At 49.3% G+C, this 17044-nt stretch overlaps 1 protein-coding gene across 5 annotated transcripts in view; it reads right to left on the reverse strand.

Annotated features, from left to right (window-relative positions):
* The window catches only part of GRID2IP (Grid2 interacting protein), a 110400-nt gene that overhangs the window by 16189 nt on the left and 77167 nt on the right, over positions 1 to 17044 (reverse strand). For 3 of the 5 annotated variants that reach the window (XM_050968554.1, XM_050968552.1, XM_050968556.1), the window contains 7 exons: positions 12707 to 12890; positions 9758 to 9912; positions 7182 to 7289; positions 3395 to 3495; positions 2709 to 2826; positions 1396 to 1721; positions 384 to 803 (listed from right to left, as the gene is read on the reverse strand). In XM_050968554.1, coding sequence (XP_050824511.1) covers positions 384 to 803; positions 1396 to 1721; positions 2709 to 2826; positions 3395 to 3495; positions 7182 to 7289; positions 9758 to 9912; positions 12707 to 12890 — 1412 coding nt within the window. The remainder of the gene's footprint in view (positions 1 to 383; positions 804 to 1395; positions 1722 to 2708; positions 2827 to 3394; positions 3496 to 7181; positions 7290 to 9757; positions 9913 to 12706; positions 12891 to 17044) is intronic. The other 2 variants (XM_050968555.1, XM_050968553.1) reach the window with 1 other exon arrangement.

Here is a 17044-nt window from a genome sequence, read left to right on the forward strand (position 1 = left end):
CAGTACTAATCACAGTTAACCTTTATGTGGTTCTTTGGGTTCTGAGCCAAACAAAGCAAGGATGAAATTAAGTGAGAGGCACCATCAGAACTGCCACCTTGGGGTAGATAAGTGAGTCTCCCTGTTTCAGTTTCTTGCCTAAGGAGTGGCCATGCCCTGATACTCCAGGGGAAGGTAAGAACACCCCCACAGCATGCACCTGGCCAACTGGAAATGCTGCTGCACATGGGTAAATCTTCTTTTCTGACCCCTATAGTGTAGGCCTTGGAGCCTGAGATTTGATTACTTGGATTGTTAACTTGGATGATGTAGCCGTCGGTGTAAGTAATGGACCCAATGTCATCCTGCCCTGACTGAGCCTGAGCCTGGGTTCCATACGGTACCTGCCCCCAGATGGTGCCTTCCGAGTTCTCCACTTGCTCCCACCGCAGCCTTTTGACGCTCATGTGGCTGGACTCACTCCTGCGATGTACGAGGCCCCGCTGCAGCAGGGGGGGTGCACACGGCACTGGTGGGGGAGGGGGAGGAGGGGGAGGGGGAGGAACTGGGTGTGAGTGACTCCCTAGCGTTTTGGAGAGTGGGGAGCAGATATTTCTTGTGGCCTCTGAGCTCAAAGTGACTGGTCTGGAGTCATGGAACTGCGGTGGGGGCGGGGGCGGGGGCGGACTGAGTGGGGGAGGGGGGATGTGATCAGACAGGGTGGAGTAGGTCAGAGAGCTCCCTTCATCGCTGCTGCTGATGTACTCGCTGGCACTGCTCATGTCATTGGTGACATAGCTTCCCTGGTCGTCATGGAAACTCATCTGATTTGGGAAAAAGAGAATGTAACTACACCATGAGAAAAGCTTCTACTCCCAGCCACTGGGCACAAAAGCCCGTCAAGGTACAGGCTAAAGCTCGAGTTAGCACAACTCGTCAGCTGTTAACATGGCCACTCTGTAGTGTGGACGCAGGCTAGCACCTAGGACACAATTCACTGGGGAAGAATTCACAGCTTCCTGCAGTGCAAAGAACTATGGGTTGAGCCCTCACAATCTTAGTACCTCACAGGAGGAGTGCAGCACCCGTGTATGGCCACTCTCACTCGAACTAGGCTGACTGGAGAGCAGTAATGTAAGTGTAGATAACTTGAGTTAATGCCACAGTGCAGTCAAGCCCTGGGAGAGCTCCCTGCCTCAGGATCGCAGTGCTTTGCTATACAGCACAGAACTCTCCTTCATTGTCCCCATCCAGCTACTTCTGCAGGAGCCTCCTCGAGATATAGTCACCAAGCTGGTCCCTCCTGCTTTCTGAGTGTGATGCGACTGTACCTCACCGATCATCCCAACAGGGAACCCAACCCGAGGGAGCCCAGGAGAGCCCTGAGCGCAGCCCTGTCCAGGTCCCCTTACTCACCTCCTCGTAGTCATTTTCAGGTGTGAGGAAGTCATCCACAATGGTGACCCTGTGTCCCAGCTGCTCACTCAAGGCATCCAGGAAGCGATCTGTGTCCCGGCTGCGTGGGGGCCTGGAGAAGGTGAAGAGCTTCTTCTGTCGAGACAGGGGGCTTAGCGTGTAGTCCATGTGCTTGGGGGAAGGGGCAGGGCTGCTGTCTAGGCTGACATAGGGGTTGGACTCTGTGCTGCTGGGGGAGGGGATGCTGCTCTGTGGGTGGTAAAAGCACTGCTGGGAGGGCAAAGGATCACTCTGCCAGGAGATCGTCATCCCCGACTTCCGAACACCTGCAGGAAACAAACAGTGCTGCAGAGTAGACTCCTCCAAGCCTACATCTCATTTAAAAGCAGGGCTATGAACATTTCCTGTGGTCTAACACAGCCAGGAGTCACTAGAGCAAACTGTCTGTGTACAATACAGCAACCTTGAAATAAAGGTGCAACCTGGAGAGATGATAGTTGCCAGCATGCAGTGATCTATCCTGATCAGAGCAGAAGCTGCTCGGATCAAACCAGAGCACGGCAACTCCACACTGAAGATAAAGGTCACATTCTAGAACTTTATGGGCCCCCTTAGACTCATAGGCTGCACTGTTGCCTTCCTTAGCATAAAAAGTTGCTGTGATGTGGTGCACAGACCCAACACTGACCAAGAAGGGTTAATTAGAGCCTTTAGGTTCCATCAATCCTTCCCCAATATGCCTGTGACAGCTGTCAAGCCTGGAGGAGGGGTTAAAAGGCAGAAAGCCCAGCTCAGTAGCGGCTGACCAGCAGAGAGAGAGGACGTCTTGCACTAGCTCCTTGAAAGAAGGAATGGGCGGGGCCAGGGGATATTTAGAGACTACCTGAAGGAAGGTGTGGCTGGGGCCAGGACCTAGCAGTCTCTGGAGAGAGTCTCCCTGGGGGTAGGTAGAAACTGTTACACTTCACACAACTACTGTGTTTTTCTTTTGGACCTGGGAGATTGTGCTTCTTGCCCTGCCCAAGCCCTGCTTAAGGTCAGAGTACGACATGGGGAGCCAACAGTTCCTTCACCCCCCTTCTCCGCCAAAGGAGAATACTGCCTGCAATAAACCTGTGTTGATTTCACCCTAATGGAGCCCATGCAGTAATTTGTCATGAGACCTCAAGTGACTTGATCCCAGGTGCAAAGAGAAATATAACGTAATCCTGGGACTGCATAATTAGCACCAAACCAGCATGTTGCGTGTCATCGTACCAGCTAGAGCAAATGAACTGCCTCGATCTCAAAACCAGGAGAAAGCAAGCCTCTACCTGCAGCATTTGCCTGGTCTGGGACAGGGGGTGAATCTCTGTGTGTGGGGGCATTAGCCATCTTTCCTGCAAAGCTGCCAATCAGGCGATTTTCTAACTCTGCGTAGACTGCCGACATCTGAAAGCAAAAAGGAAAAAACAATCATAAATGTCCAACTCTGGAAATATCTGAAAACCAGTGATGTAAAAGAGGAAGGCTCTGTGTCCAATTCCTGATCCCAACTGCTCTCTATTATTGATTGCATTAAAAAATCGCCCCTTTTTAAGGAGCATTTGACACTAAGGGAAGATGGTTCCCTCTTTTCTGAATGTCACACCATTCACTCTCTCTGATTAGGTTGTACCAAGGCTTTGAAAGGTGCCAGTTCTGTTAAAGCAACTGACTGCCAGGGTAATATGTTTAGAGAGCCGCTCTGATGCGGTGCTGAAGGGATTGTTTCTGGCATGGGAAGCAGATGCCAAGGTGATAAATTTGCATGCAGCACCCTTAGCACCTTTCCCTTGTTTATCTGCCTTCTGATGTGAACATAAAATAAAGTCAAACTGTTCTGCTGCCCTGTGAAGTCAAAATATTACATATTCATCAAGCAAGATGCTGCCTAGGAAAGCTCTTCTCTCCCAGCTGCCACTTTCCTCACAGAAAACCCACCCAAACAGCTGCACACATAGATAACCAAGGTTCAAACCATTTTGGGGTTGGGAGTCTCTGGAAGGGATGTGCCATCTCCCGCTTGCCTCTCTCCAGGCATCACTCGAATTGATACTTCCCCGGTATCACTGTGACCTGCTGGGAAGGAAAGAACTGCCAGTGATGTCCCCTGTATGGGCATCCTTTGATTTCACTGCTGCCCCTGCCCACCTCTCACTACCCAGAGAACAGGGAACATCCACTCACACAAGACTAAGGGCTTGATCTCATCTTCCCTGTGGACCCAAATATCTCCCTCCCTTCAGCGGAACCTTTGGATGCAGAACAAGGATAGTTCTGACTTTATGGACTGTACAGTCCCCAAACCCAGAATGAATGGTGACATATTTCCTGCTGCACTGTGGGTAATTTGTTAAAATCGTCATTTAAATTGGCATCTATACTGTAGGATAGGGTCACCCACTAGGGGAAATATTTGTGTAGACCAGGCAAATGTGCGAAAATATTTTAATTATGACACTGAGCATAGGGACACCAGACATCGCATGAGCAATTAGATGTAGCCTAGTGATTGGCATACACGCCTGGCCGCAAGGAACACCAGTGTGCTGCCTGCATTTCAACAGCTTCTCCTATGCTTGGGGGCAAGACACTTTGCCTCTCTGTGTTTATAAAAAGAGGAGATTAGTGTTAACCTGCCTACCTTGCTGGTGGGTTGGTGTGAGGATACATGTAATTTCTCACTGTTTGAAAGGTGCTCAGTGTTATTATTACAGTATAATCAATAGGTTTTAGAGTGGTAGCTGTGTTAGTCTGTATCAGCAAAAACAACGATGAGCCCTTGTGGCACTTTAGACACTAACAAATTTATTTGGGTATAAGTTTTCATGGGCTAGAACCCACTTCATCAGCGATGCACTTTACTAGTGTTGCACAAATTTTCAGCACCAGTTGCACAGTCTCTAGTACAACATTGGAAGGAAGGAACATTACCCAGTTTGTCAATAGGTATTTCTAATGTATCCATCATAGTGCTATCAAGGCATCTTGTTACTGGAACACCAAAGATTTTCTCCTTTTTTAATAAACCCCTGGATATTTTTTCATTAAGACACTTCACCCTAGTTGTCATGTGTGGATAACAGATGAATCCAGAATCACTGCAGATGAAAAACACATGACACAGATTCTGAGCTGTCACCAGAATAAAAGCAGGAGCACAAACAGTGAGGGTGAGACGAGGTGAGGGCTGGGACTTACAGGGTTATGATGGGGGAGTATGTAGATAGAACAGCTTTCCTAGGACAGCCACTCCACTAGCAACAGGCCAGCAGGCATATTCCTAAACTCATTTTCCCCTGTGCCACATGTGTCAGAATCAGGGTGTTTTTTCTGCAGTTGCCATTAATAGCTGGACTTTGTCCATTCAGAGCAAATGGGTCAGAGTCAGACCTGGTGTGAGTGGGTGGCACACCATGGCTTTCTCTGGAGATGTGCCTGCTTGCACCCGGGTTGAATTTGGCCCTAGATGTGGAGATTAAAATATTTGGGCTGAATGGAATGTAAATCTCTCCATCGGCTCTTTAACATTTGGAAAAAGACAGGGATTAAAAAACGTTTCCTCCCTGGTAGTCACTCAGCCGTGTTTCTAAATGGAACTGGGAGTCTGAGCCTGCTCTCAGGAGAAGTGGCCATGGCAACCAATCAGACCATTAACCTCAGGCCAGAGAACCAGATCAGCCATAATGGAGAGATGGGCTGCAACTCAAAGCTGGGTAAATCAGTGTAACCAAAACTCTAACTGAGTTCAAACACTGTCAGTCCTTCCCACCCTGAAGCTATTGCTCATGGTCAGAGGAGTCCCAGGGGCGTCTTACTTCCTGCTGGACCTGGAGGGGTTAGCGTAGAGCCAGCATTTGAGGTGTGTGTTGGGGCAGGAGGGGACATGGCTGGAACACTTTGTACCCCAGTGATCCTGGGCCAGCTGCATGGCCCCTACAGGGTCACTATAGCTTAAGCATAATGCCATCTTTGCTCCCCTTCTTCAGTACTGGAATCCTGGGGCCCTCACTCAGTCCTCAGGCAAAGTGCCCATTGCCTTCAATAAAGCTTGCCTGAGTAAATGCTGAGTAAGGTCTTTAGGCTTTGGCCTACTGCAATCAGTAGGTAAAAACCTAAGCAAAACCTCAGCAAAATCTAGAGAAGGAATTTAGGATTTGCAGCTCAACAGGCAGAAATTCACCAGGCACCCTGCAAATCCAGCAGGTGTGGGTAGCTTGGGTGACATTCAAAGAAGCCCCTGTGTTTTTGGGTGTTCATCTGAATCTCTGACACTTTTGCCACTCCTCACTAGCAATAAATAGCAGGCAGGCTGATATCATCCTCCAGTTTACATACTTTTTCATACTGACCTAGAAAACTCTTTTTGAACAAGTGGTTTGTACAATAAAGGCAGCTGGAAACCTGCTGGGTATGGGTTATTCCCAACACTCTCCTTTCGGTTTACGACTAGTTCACTCCGAATATTATTAGGACAACAGGTCACGCTTTCCTCCTGCTCTGGTTTTTCAGAAGGGCAGCTGAGGACAATATTCCTAACCTCACAGCTGTCAATATCTGTCCGGAATGTGCGGCCTCCCTCTGGCTAATACAGTTGTTTAGGATTCCATGCATTAATATCAGGCACAGGAAATCCCTCTCCGCAGCAGGTTACTGGATTCTCCCAGTAGAAATGTTTTCTATCTGGCAGCTCTGACAGCATCCTCCTTTGACAGCTCAGTGACACTACAGTCCCTGTTAATGGTGACAAGTTCATATGAGGACTTAGGCACCCATTTCTAAATGCCCCATTATCCCTCTGTTAGAGGCACAGGAGGCTATTACGTCAGAGGAACATGGCTGGTTACGGTGAGTCGCTGGGTGCTGAGAAACCGATAAGTGAGAAGGTGCCACAGGCAGAATTCTATTCCGTGCTGGGTGCCAGCTGCTAAAGGGAGGTGAATTGGCTATGACTACATGTCCAAACTATCAAGAGGGATCTGGCAGAGAACTGAGGTGGGAGGATGGAACCAGCAGTAGTGTGATGCTCTCCTAGGGAGAGCTGCAGGGGTTTCAGGATGTTGGAAGAGGCCCTGCAGGAAGGTTAGAAGGCTGTGGCTTACCAGTGGGAGGGGGAATGAGGAGTTTGTGGAGGACAGAAGGAAGGCTGCGAGCGGCTGGACAGATTAAAGAGCCAGGACCCCCTTCAGAACTAGCATTTGTGGTCCTGGGGACTTTCCAAACACCATTTTAGGTGTGAACCTGGGGAGGTCTGGACAAGCAATGATGAGATCCAGAAAGAACTATGGATCCAGACAGACAGAAGTGAGCCTCATCCCTTAATGCTGCAGCGAGGCTTATCCCTGAAAGAGCCCCCGGGCGGAATGTGCAGAATGGTTTAGATTATTGCCAATCCACTGGCCTGGCAGCCCACTGTAATTCTCCCTGGTTGTCCCTCTAAACAATGTCAGGGATCCTAAATAAACAACTTACAGCCTCAGCCCAGGCAGCTTTCATATTAGGACTTTCTGATGTTAAACAGTTTGTTCCTTGTCTGAACAAAAGTGGATTTGCTGCCAAGGACTGTGAGCCTGACTCTCTGCTAGCTTGTACCTAGTGCTGCTATTTAGACCAATGTCAAATCAAGGACTGAGCTGGAACAACAGCTAACAATCCTGACTCTTGGGTCTGCATCTTAACAACTAGGCCCGCTGGGCCCAGGATAAAAGGGAAACAGCCACAGGAGCTCTCCAAAGGGAATCTTAATAGAGCAATAAATTACCTACCTCCTGTCCCACCTTCCTCAGGGCCTTGCGTTCGAATGCTTCCCCGACATACTGAGGCCCCTCGAACCAAAGTCCGGTGCTGTTCCTCTGCCTCTGGCTCTGCTGCAGCTGCAAAGAGACTTTATAAGTTACAGTGTCTTTGCAAGATGCACTGGCTCCCAGTGCTTCTCACCTACCATCTTCCTATTAATCACAGAGGAACAACCCTAGGGACATTCAGGTTCACAGCTGCTGTTGACCACAAAGTTCTGTGAGCCTGAAATCCCACCCCCCACATGGGGACAGGATCCCAGCATATATGGCTCATCAGGAATGACTCCAGAGGGAAACAGTCAACCTTCTCTTTCTCCACCCTCTAGGGATGGGCTCCTGGCATGCAAAGCAGTCTGCACTGCAGTGCTGTAATGCAAGCTGTAAGAAGAATTCTCCAAAACCACATGGTCAATGCTGGTGTTGGGTAAAATAATCTTAGCATTACTTCAGAACCTAGAGGCTATGGTGTTCAGTGCCTGGCAGGTAAACACTAAGACATCCATTAAACATTACCACAGTGGAGACGAGCACTTGGTTTGGAACCAGATCAAATGAAGAGCTGCCCCAAATCTGGGGAGGTCTGGCTTTCATGTTCCCAGACATGGGTATGCACACACTGTACCAGAGTATATGGAAAGTCACGTGAGCACAGACTGACCTTTTATGGAAGGGAGTACATCCACTTCCTAACTGTAAGGTCTCAATACCAGGAACTCCTGGTTTTAATCCTGCCCCTGAAACTATGTGGCCTTGGGTAAGTCACTTCAACACCCTGTGCTTCACCTCCCTCATCTGTAGAATAGGACCAGTAACACCGACTCCTTGTAGGTTACTCTTAAATTACTATCTGTAAAGTGCTCTGAAGATGAAAAGTGATGTGTATGCACCAAACAATATTACTAATCCAGTCAGAAGCCCAAGCTCACATAAAACGATCTGAAGTAGATACATATCTAATCTAACCATATACACGGGGAAAAGGGATAACCTTAGAATAGCATCACCTGTAAAATACATATATGTGCATGAAAAAGAGTACATACATGTATAGCAGGCACAATTACATGTTTATAGCACATTTTACTTGTGCAACTTAAACACCTATTTTGAAAACTGCACTCATAGAACAGGAAAGGATGACCCACTCTCTACCAGGGTTAAAATAAATTAAAACAGGCAACTGAAATCAAAACTTCAAATCTGTCTCCTGACATGATTCTGATGTTCATAATAATATCATTTAAAGTCTTCATTTTGAATACCAGGGCCCAGCTGCTTGGAATGCTCATGTAAAAATATGCACGTTTGCCCACTTATTCTGAATGCACAAGCACAGTCATGTTAATTGTACATGCAAATTAGGTGAGCAAATACACAAGCATTTTTGCATGCTCAATTCAGAACATTTGTGCCTACACTGAAAAAGGTCTGGTTGACCCTACACAAATGACTTTTCCTTTGTAAACAGATTGTGTAAAAAAAAAAAGTGTGTTTCAACAACTCCTCCCCTTTTTCAAATTGAAAACTCTTTCCTGCAGTTTTAGCCATGTTTAAAAGAAACACATCAGCAAAATGTAAATGGTTTAAAACACAGGAATTTAAAAGTAATTAACAAATCTAGATACAAAGATTAAAACCTTTCATTCTAAATTTACTCTCTGCCTTTTTGCTGTCTGATTGTGAAGCACATAATCCACAGCAAACCGCAGTTGGTTTGTATGTTGCCACAGCAACAACAGATAGTGACAAGTAAGAAAAGGTAGGTGCAGACTCCTTCACTGCAGGATGCAATGTGATTTGCTAATGCCACCCTAAATCTCTGTGATAGAACAAAACCTCCTAGGCAGAGGCTGGAATCAAGCATGTTTCTCACTTCTCTGTGTGATGTCTGATGGTCCTTAATTTTAAAGAACCCTAATTGTAGACATTTATTTATGCCACACATTGGTGACATCAGGGGAGAAACTGCATCCCTTACTTATCTTTGACTGTCTCGGGTGCATTTTTAAGGCAACCTACCACAAAAATATTTTTCTTTCTTTCCCTCAAAATGTGGAGTTTCCTCCCAAAATTACACTGCTCCAAGGTGCAGGAAGAGCAGCCTTCAGTCCTGGACCAATCCCAGGTTTAAAGATCAGTATCTCATGAATGATCAGGGCTAGAAAGAGAGGGTCCTGATTCTCCACTGTTCTATACCCTGGATAGTCCTTTACACCTGTGCAAAGTGGATGTACAACACTGCCATTCTGACCAGGTAGAATTTTACACCCAGTCTTCACAGGTGTGAGTGACTATACAATGTGCAAGGCAGGGGAGAATCAGGCCCCAGAGCTCTGTCCCATTCAAGAAAGGCTGGCAAGCCACTCTTTCCAATGAGAATTCACCACTTTTTTCGAGCCCTAGCACAAAACAAGATATTCAACCTAACCTCCACTAATCTTAGGCAGCTCTTAACAATGTGATAACATGCAATAAGACCCAATCCTCAGGGAAGTCATGAGACACAGCGTGCACATGTCAGAGTACAGGAGCTTTCCTCTCACCTGCCACTGACTTGTAACCAAGGAACCTGGCAATCTTTTGCTGGCAGTGCTCCTGCTCTTCGTATGTCAATAGCTGGTAGATAAACTGCCAAATGACCTGCTTGACTGGTGTGTCCAGCACAGGGTACACATCCACAATGAGAGTATCGATGTTCCTGCACAGTTGAAAAGAGAAGGCAAGACAATGATCACCTATTTTTGCTGCAGTATTCCTTCCCATGAAAATTCCCTTTTTGTTTCATCCCTTTCTGTCCTATATCTAACTTAGATTTTAGCTCCTGTAGGCAGGGGCTTGTCTCTTATTTGTCTGAGTAACTGTACTGGGCCCTTTGTAAGCAGGCACTGCCAGCCCATTTGGCTTGGATACTTGACTCTTTAAAGCAAAAGAATTCTGGGAAATGTAGTTCTGCAGCAGTCCCAGAGCATGTGACTCAAGGACCATGTGATGGACAGGCAATAAAAAGTACTGCTCTTGGGTCAGTGTGAGGATGAGATAAAACCTAAGGCTGAGCCCCTTCGGAGCAGGCTTGGAGGGACTACTGGGAAGGGCCTGGGAGGAGGCCTAGAGACAGGTGGAAGAAGGAGGAGAACCCCCAGGGAGAGGTAAGATTTAGTCAAGCAGTAAGTAGGAATTGGCCCAGGGCAAAGTGAAGCCAGGGGGATCTGAGTGGAGAAGACAGGCACTGCATAGTTAAGACCCTTCAGCTACAGCCTGCAGCGAAGGCTGGACTGGGTCTCCCCAGTGGTGCCATGTAAAGATGGTGTAGAAATCTCTACACTAAGTGGAAAAGGATTGTTAAGCCTCAGAGAGGACTGATAAACGGATTGACTGTTTAGCCTGAAAAGGGCAACCTTGCATCAATGGAAGGGAACTTTCTATGTAAGGCCAGATTCTGCTCTCTGTGATGCCAATTTAAATCAAGAGTAACGTCACTGATTTCTTAAGAGCCAAGACTGTATTTTGCATGTGGTAGCAAAGAATTCCAGGTTAAAAGGATTAAGATACTAGTCCATCCCAGTACAGTGGTCACCTGAGAAATGGAATCTGTTTATATTAGTGGGAAATCACAAAGATGAGGAAGCAGCAAAAAGTTACCCAAACTTTTTTGAACCTCACAGAAGCTTGAAGGTTCATTTCCAGCTTTGAGCAAAGGCCAAAATTGTTCATTATTCTGGCTACCTACAACTCTGGCACAGCACCTGAGACAATCACACTTTGTCTATCTCAAGCACATGTTCCATTCAAGGATCTTCAGGGGGTTAATCAGCATTAATTAGTGAGCCCACCCTATTCCTCTGTGAGGTAGATACTACCCCTATTTTACTAATGGACTGGCCAGTCTTGGAGATGAAGTGACTTGTCCAGAATCATTCAGCAAATCGGTGACAGAGTTGAAAACAAAACTTGGGAGTCTTGGCTACCAGTCATCTCCACTCGCCTCCATAGTAACTAATATCCAGTAGAAGGGATAGGACAGCCAGGCTGCTTTTCCCAATGAATGCCAGGGCTCTAAGAAAGATGGTCTGAGCAGCCCATCCAGGGACATTATCACTCCTAATATTCAAATGTCAGGCCTGATGATGGCTTTATCAGCATTGTATGAAAAAGGTTAAGGGTCAAGGGTGGAAAACAAGTGCATTATTGATGCTCTCAACACCTCCATAAGATCAGTTTCAAGGCCTGCAGCAGGGCAAAGAGGATGTGTTCAATTACAGGAAGAAAAGTTTGCCAGCAGGAGGCATTCTTGTGCTAAGGCCAAGGGAACACATTAGCCAAAATGCTGAAAGGAGAATAAGAGAAGCATAAAACGCAATGAAAATTAATCAAAAGGGGCTGACTGTAAGAACAGGACATGCTGTTGGCTCAGGGTCTGTCCAGGCAGCCAGAGACCCCTAGCTGCATGAAAAGAATAAGGTAATTTTTATGTTGGATTAAGGGACAATTATGGGTGACTCTCAAAAGGTAATAGGTTTGGATGATTCCCTGACCCCTCAGTGGGCTGGGCATCTGGCCAGATGGGGCTTTCCACCCTGTTATCTTAATGGTTTCTCTGATGGATATGTACAGGGTAGGTATGGAATACAAATCAGTACCCCACTGGGTGCTCATCATTTGTGGGAGAAGGGAAACTGCACCTCATGTTGCCTTCCAGCACTCTTTTCTAGCTGCTGCTTAAACAGCAGCCCTGAGTATCTCAGTAGGGGAGCAATGGCCACATCTCCTTATCCAGAGTGACACTCACTGGGATACAGGGCCCTGTGGATAGTTGGGGAACATAGCCAAAAGGTAAGGAAATTTCAGCTGAATCCTTTACAATGTTCTGGGAAGGTCCCTTCCAGGCCTTATAACAACTCAAAGAATCCATCCCAGGTTTACTCTGGGACCAGGCATAATGGGAAAGAACAAAGAGTTTTGGGCTGCAAGGTGCTGAGTGACTTCAACTCTAATTGAAGTGAGTGGGCACTGAGGATGCTCAGCATCTTATAGGATCAAGTCCTTAAGAACCATAATCAGTATAGTGCAGGTATCTAGGCAATGCTGATATGGTCAATAAAGCTGATGTCTGTTCCAATCATCGAATCATAGAAGATTAGGGTTGGAAGAGAACTCAGGAGATTATCTAGTCCAACCCCCTGCTCAAAGCAGGACCAACACCAACTAAATCATCCCAGCCAGGGCTTTGTCAAGCAGGGCCTTAAAAATATCTGAGGAAGGAGATTCCACCACCTCCCTAGGTAACCCATTCTAGTGCTTCACCACCCTCCTAGTGAAATAGTGTTTCCTAATATCCAACCTAGACCTCCTCCCCTGCAACTTGAGACCATTGCTCCTTGTTCTGTCATTTGCCACCAATACTGAGACTGTGCTTGGATTCAAGAAGCAGATTTTAATCAGGGACACCACCACCATCACAACCAGCTAAAGGAATCCAGCATTTAATAAGTTACCGATGCTGGAAGAAGCCTTCTAGTGATTTGCAGATGATGTAGCGCTCGGGTGGTGTCAACAGACGTTCCAGCTGCTGATTGAAGGTCCTTCCTTGGATCTTGATGCTAGAGGGAAGTATCTCTGCCACCCACTGCAGGGAGGTGAGGGCTGAGGAGGGGTTCGGGGAGTCTGCAGACTCAGAATCTGCAGCACATGGACACAAAGGAAAGAGATTATTAAATGGATAAAGAACGGGAGGCAACAATGAATCTTAGCATCAGGTTTAGGCATCAGAATCCAGTTTCAGCCCTGGTACCTCTGGGGGAATCTGCACTCCAGCATGAAGAGGGGAAGTGATTTAAAGAGCTGGGAATGATTGCAGCCAAGTCTGTTGTGAAAAGACAAGAAGGACTCGAGTCCACCAACACCTATCCCTGTAACTACAAGGAATTTCTTCCCTTGGAGAAGAAAAACTATCAAGGCCAAAGGGTCTCTAGCCTTTAAAACAAACCTATGGAAAAAAAAAAACTAATGAGCATGGTCTTAAAGCTATATCTGACAATCCTCAAAACCCTCTGTCTTCATTTAATTAACTATTCGACTTTTACATATACTCAGACAAAACTCCCATTAGCTTCAATGGGACCCTCGCCTGAACAGACATCCAAGAAAAGACGGTTACTCACCTTTGTAACTGTTGTTCTTCGAGATGTGTTGCTCACATCCATTCCAGTTAGGTGTGCGCGCCGCGCGTGCACGTTCGTCGGAAACTTTTTACCCTAGCAACTCCAGTGGGCCGGCAGGTCGCCCCCTGGAGTGGCGCCGCCATGGCGCCCAATATATATCCCTGCCGGCCCGCCCGCTCCTCAGTTCCTTCTTGCCGGCGACTCCGACAGTGGGGAAGGAGGGCGGGTGTGGAATGGATGTGAGCAACACATCTCGAAGAACAACAGTTACAAAGGTGAGTAACCGTCTTTTCTTCTTCGAGTGATTGCTCACATCCATTCCAGTTAGGTGAATCCCAAGCCATACCTAGGCGGTGGGGTCGGAGTGAGAAGTCGCGGCATGGAGCACTGCAGTTCCGAAGGCCGCATCCTCTCTTGACTGCTGGACCAGGGCGTAGTGGGAAGCAAAGGTGTGGATCGATGACCAGGTCGCTGCCCGACAGATTTCCTGGATGGGCACACGGGCGAGGAAAGCCAGCGACGACGCCTGCGCCCTGGTAGAATGCGCATCACACGGCCCGTAGGGACACGGGCCAAGTCATAACAGGTCCTGATGCAGGACGTTACCCAAGAGGATAACCTCTGGGAGGAGATAGGAAGCCCTTTCATGCGGTCCGCTACTGCCACGAAAAGCTGGGGGGATTTGCGGAAGGGCTTGGTCCTCTCCACATAGAACGCGAGAGCCCTACGGACATCAAGCGAGTGGAGCTGCTGCTCCCTGCCTGAGGAGTGAGGTTTCAGGAAAAAAACCGGGAGGAATATCTCTTGGTTGACGTGGAAGGCTGAGACCACCTTGGGGAGAAAGGCAGGGTGTGGTCTCAGCTGCACCTTGTCTTTGTGGAAGACCGTATATGGGGGGTCTACCACAAGAGCCCGGAGTTCCGACACCCGTCTAGCTGAGGTGATAGCTACTAGAAAGGCAGTCTTCCAAGAGAGGTAAAGCAGGGAGCAAGTAGCTAACGGCTCAAAGGGGGGTCCCATGAGCCGGGACAACACCAGGTTAAGATCCCAGGTTGGAGCAGGGGGACGGACGTTAGGGTATAAACGTTCCAGCCCCTTAAGGAATCTAGACACCGTTGGGTGAGAAAAAACAGAGCGACCATCCGCACCCGGGTGAAAGGTGGAGATAGCTGCTAGGTGGACTCGCAACGACGATATGGCCAGAGCTTGCCCTTTGAGGGACCAAACGTAGTCTAAGATGTCGGCTACCGAAACTTCCATAGGGCGGAGATTTCTCTCCACGCACCAACAGGAGAAGCGCTTCCATTTGGCCGAATATGTCGCTCTCGTGGACGGCTTCCTGCTGCCCAAGAGCACCTCCCTCACCGGCATGGAGCAGCGCAGCTCAGAGCCAGTCAGCCACGCAGGAGCCACGCCGCTAGGTGCAGTGACTGCAGGTCCGGGTGACAGAGGGTCCCGTGCTCCTGGGTAATCAGGTCCGGATGAAGGGGCAGGGGAACTGGGTCGGCTATGGTCAGGTCCAGCAGCATGGGGTACCAGTGCTGTCTGGGCCATGCCGGGGCTACCATGATCACGTGAGCCCTGTCCCTGCGCACCTTCAGAAGGACCCTGTGGACCAGAGGGAATGGGGGAAACGCATAGTACAGGTGGGTCGACCACTGAATGAGGAAGGCATCCGCTATCGACCCGGGCTCCCTGCCCTGAAAGGAGCAGAACGCTTGGCACTTCCTGTTCCACTTGGACGCGAATAGGTCCACCCGGGGATAACCCCACCTCCGGAAGATGGAGAGGGCGACGTCCGGGCGAAGGGACCACTCGTGCGACAGGAAGGATCTGCTCAATCGATCCGCCAGCGTGTTCCGTACTCCGGGGAGGAAGGAAGCCATGAGGTGAATGGAGTGGGCTACACAAAAGTCCCAGAGTCGTATCGCCTCGTGGCACAGGGAGGAGGATCTGGTGCCGCCCTGCTTGTTGATATAATACATGGTCGTCGTGTTGTCGGTGAACACCGCGACACAGCGACCCTGAAGCTGATGACAGAACGTTTGACAAGCAAGGCGGACCGCTCTCAACTCCCGCAGGTTGATGTGTAGCCCCACCTCCTCCTGGGACCACAGGCCCTGCGTCCTCAGGGTCCCTAGGTGGGCCCCCCAGCCCAGATCTGAGGCATCCGTTGTTAGGGACACCGAGGGCTGAGGTGGGTGGAAAGGGAGACCCGCACATAACACGGACTGGTCTAGCCACCAGCCGAGAGAATCTAATACCCTCTGGGGGATTGTGATTAACATATCTAGCGGCTGTCTTGTCGGCCTGTAATGATTGATGAGCCACAACTGGAGGGGCCTCATGCGGAGCCGAGCGTAACCGGTCACAAAGGTGCAAGCCGCCATGTGGCCTAACAGGGTTAGACATGTCCGCACTGACGTCAAGGGGGCTGTCCGCTGTCGTTGAACGATCGCCGACAAGGCCTGGAACCGCTGCAATGGCAGCAAGGCCCTGCCCACAGTGGCGTCCAGGACGGCCCCGATGAATTCCACCCTCTGTGTGGGAATCAGGGTGGACTTGTCCGTGTTTACCAAGAGGCCCAGAGTGGCGAACATGCCGGTGATCACGCGGACATGGCTGCAGACTTGTTGTTCCGACGTGCCCCGAATCAACCAATCGTCCAGATAAGGAAACACGTGGATACGATTGCGCCGAAGATGCGCCACAACAACTGCCATGCATTTTGTAAACACCCTCGGGGCCGTGGACAGGCCAAATGGGAGGACTGCAAATTGATAATGAAGAGGGCCCACCACGAAGCGAAGGAAACGTCTGTGGCGTGGCCAAATGGCAATGTGAAAATACGCGTCCTGCATGTCGAGGGCGGCGTACCAGTCTCCCGGATCCAGGGATGGGATAATGGTCCCCAGGGATACCATGCGGAACTTCAACTTCACCAGGTACTTGTTGAGCTCTCGCAGGTCGAGGATAGGCCTGAGGCCCCCCTTGGCCTTGGGGATCAGAAAGTAGCGGGAATAAAACCCCTTGCCTTTCTCGTTCTCCGGCACCGCCTCTATAGCTCCTTTGCCGAGGAGCGTCTGCACCTCCTGTCGAAGGAATTGCTCGTGAGAGGGGTCCCTGAAGAGGGACGAGGAAGGGGGGCGGGAAGGAGGAAATGAAACAAACTGCAGGCGGTATCCCGTCTGCACCGTGCTTAAGACCCAGCGGTCCGATGTTATTTGGGACCACGCCGGGAGGAAAAACGAAAGGCGGTTGGAAAACGGGGGGGAAGGATCCATTGGGGAAACTGTTACTGCGCCCTCGGGCGCACCTTCAAAATGAAGGCTTAGGTCCAGGCGGGGGCTTAGAGGAGCCTTGGTTCTGCCCCCCTTGGTTCCCCGAATGCCTGCGCCTTCCATTCCTGCCGCGGCGCCTGTTAAGGTCCTGCCGCTGGCGGAACTGGGAATACGGCCTGCGCTGTTGTTGTTGCTGTGGCCGGAAGGGTCTGCGTTGCGTCACGGGTGTGTGCATCCCGAGGGACCGCATAATGACTCGGTTATCTTTCAGACTCTTGAGTCTGGGGTCTGTCTTTTCAGAGAACAAGCCCTGGCCTTCGAAAGGAAGGTCCTGTATGGTATGCTGGAGCTCCGGCGGAAGGCCAGAAACCTGCAGCCAGGAGATGCGACG

The sequence above is a fragment of the Gopherus flavomarginatus genome, chromosome 9 (assembly GCF_025201925.1).
Source record: "Gopherus flavomarginatus isolate rGopFla2 chromosome 9, rGopFla2.mat.asm, whole genome shotgun sequence".
Lineage (NCBI taxonomy): Eukaryota > Metazoa > Chordata > Testudines > Testudinidae > Gopherus > Gopherus flavomarginatus.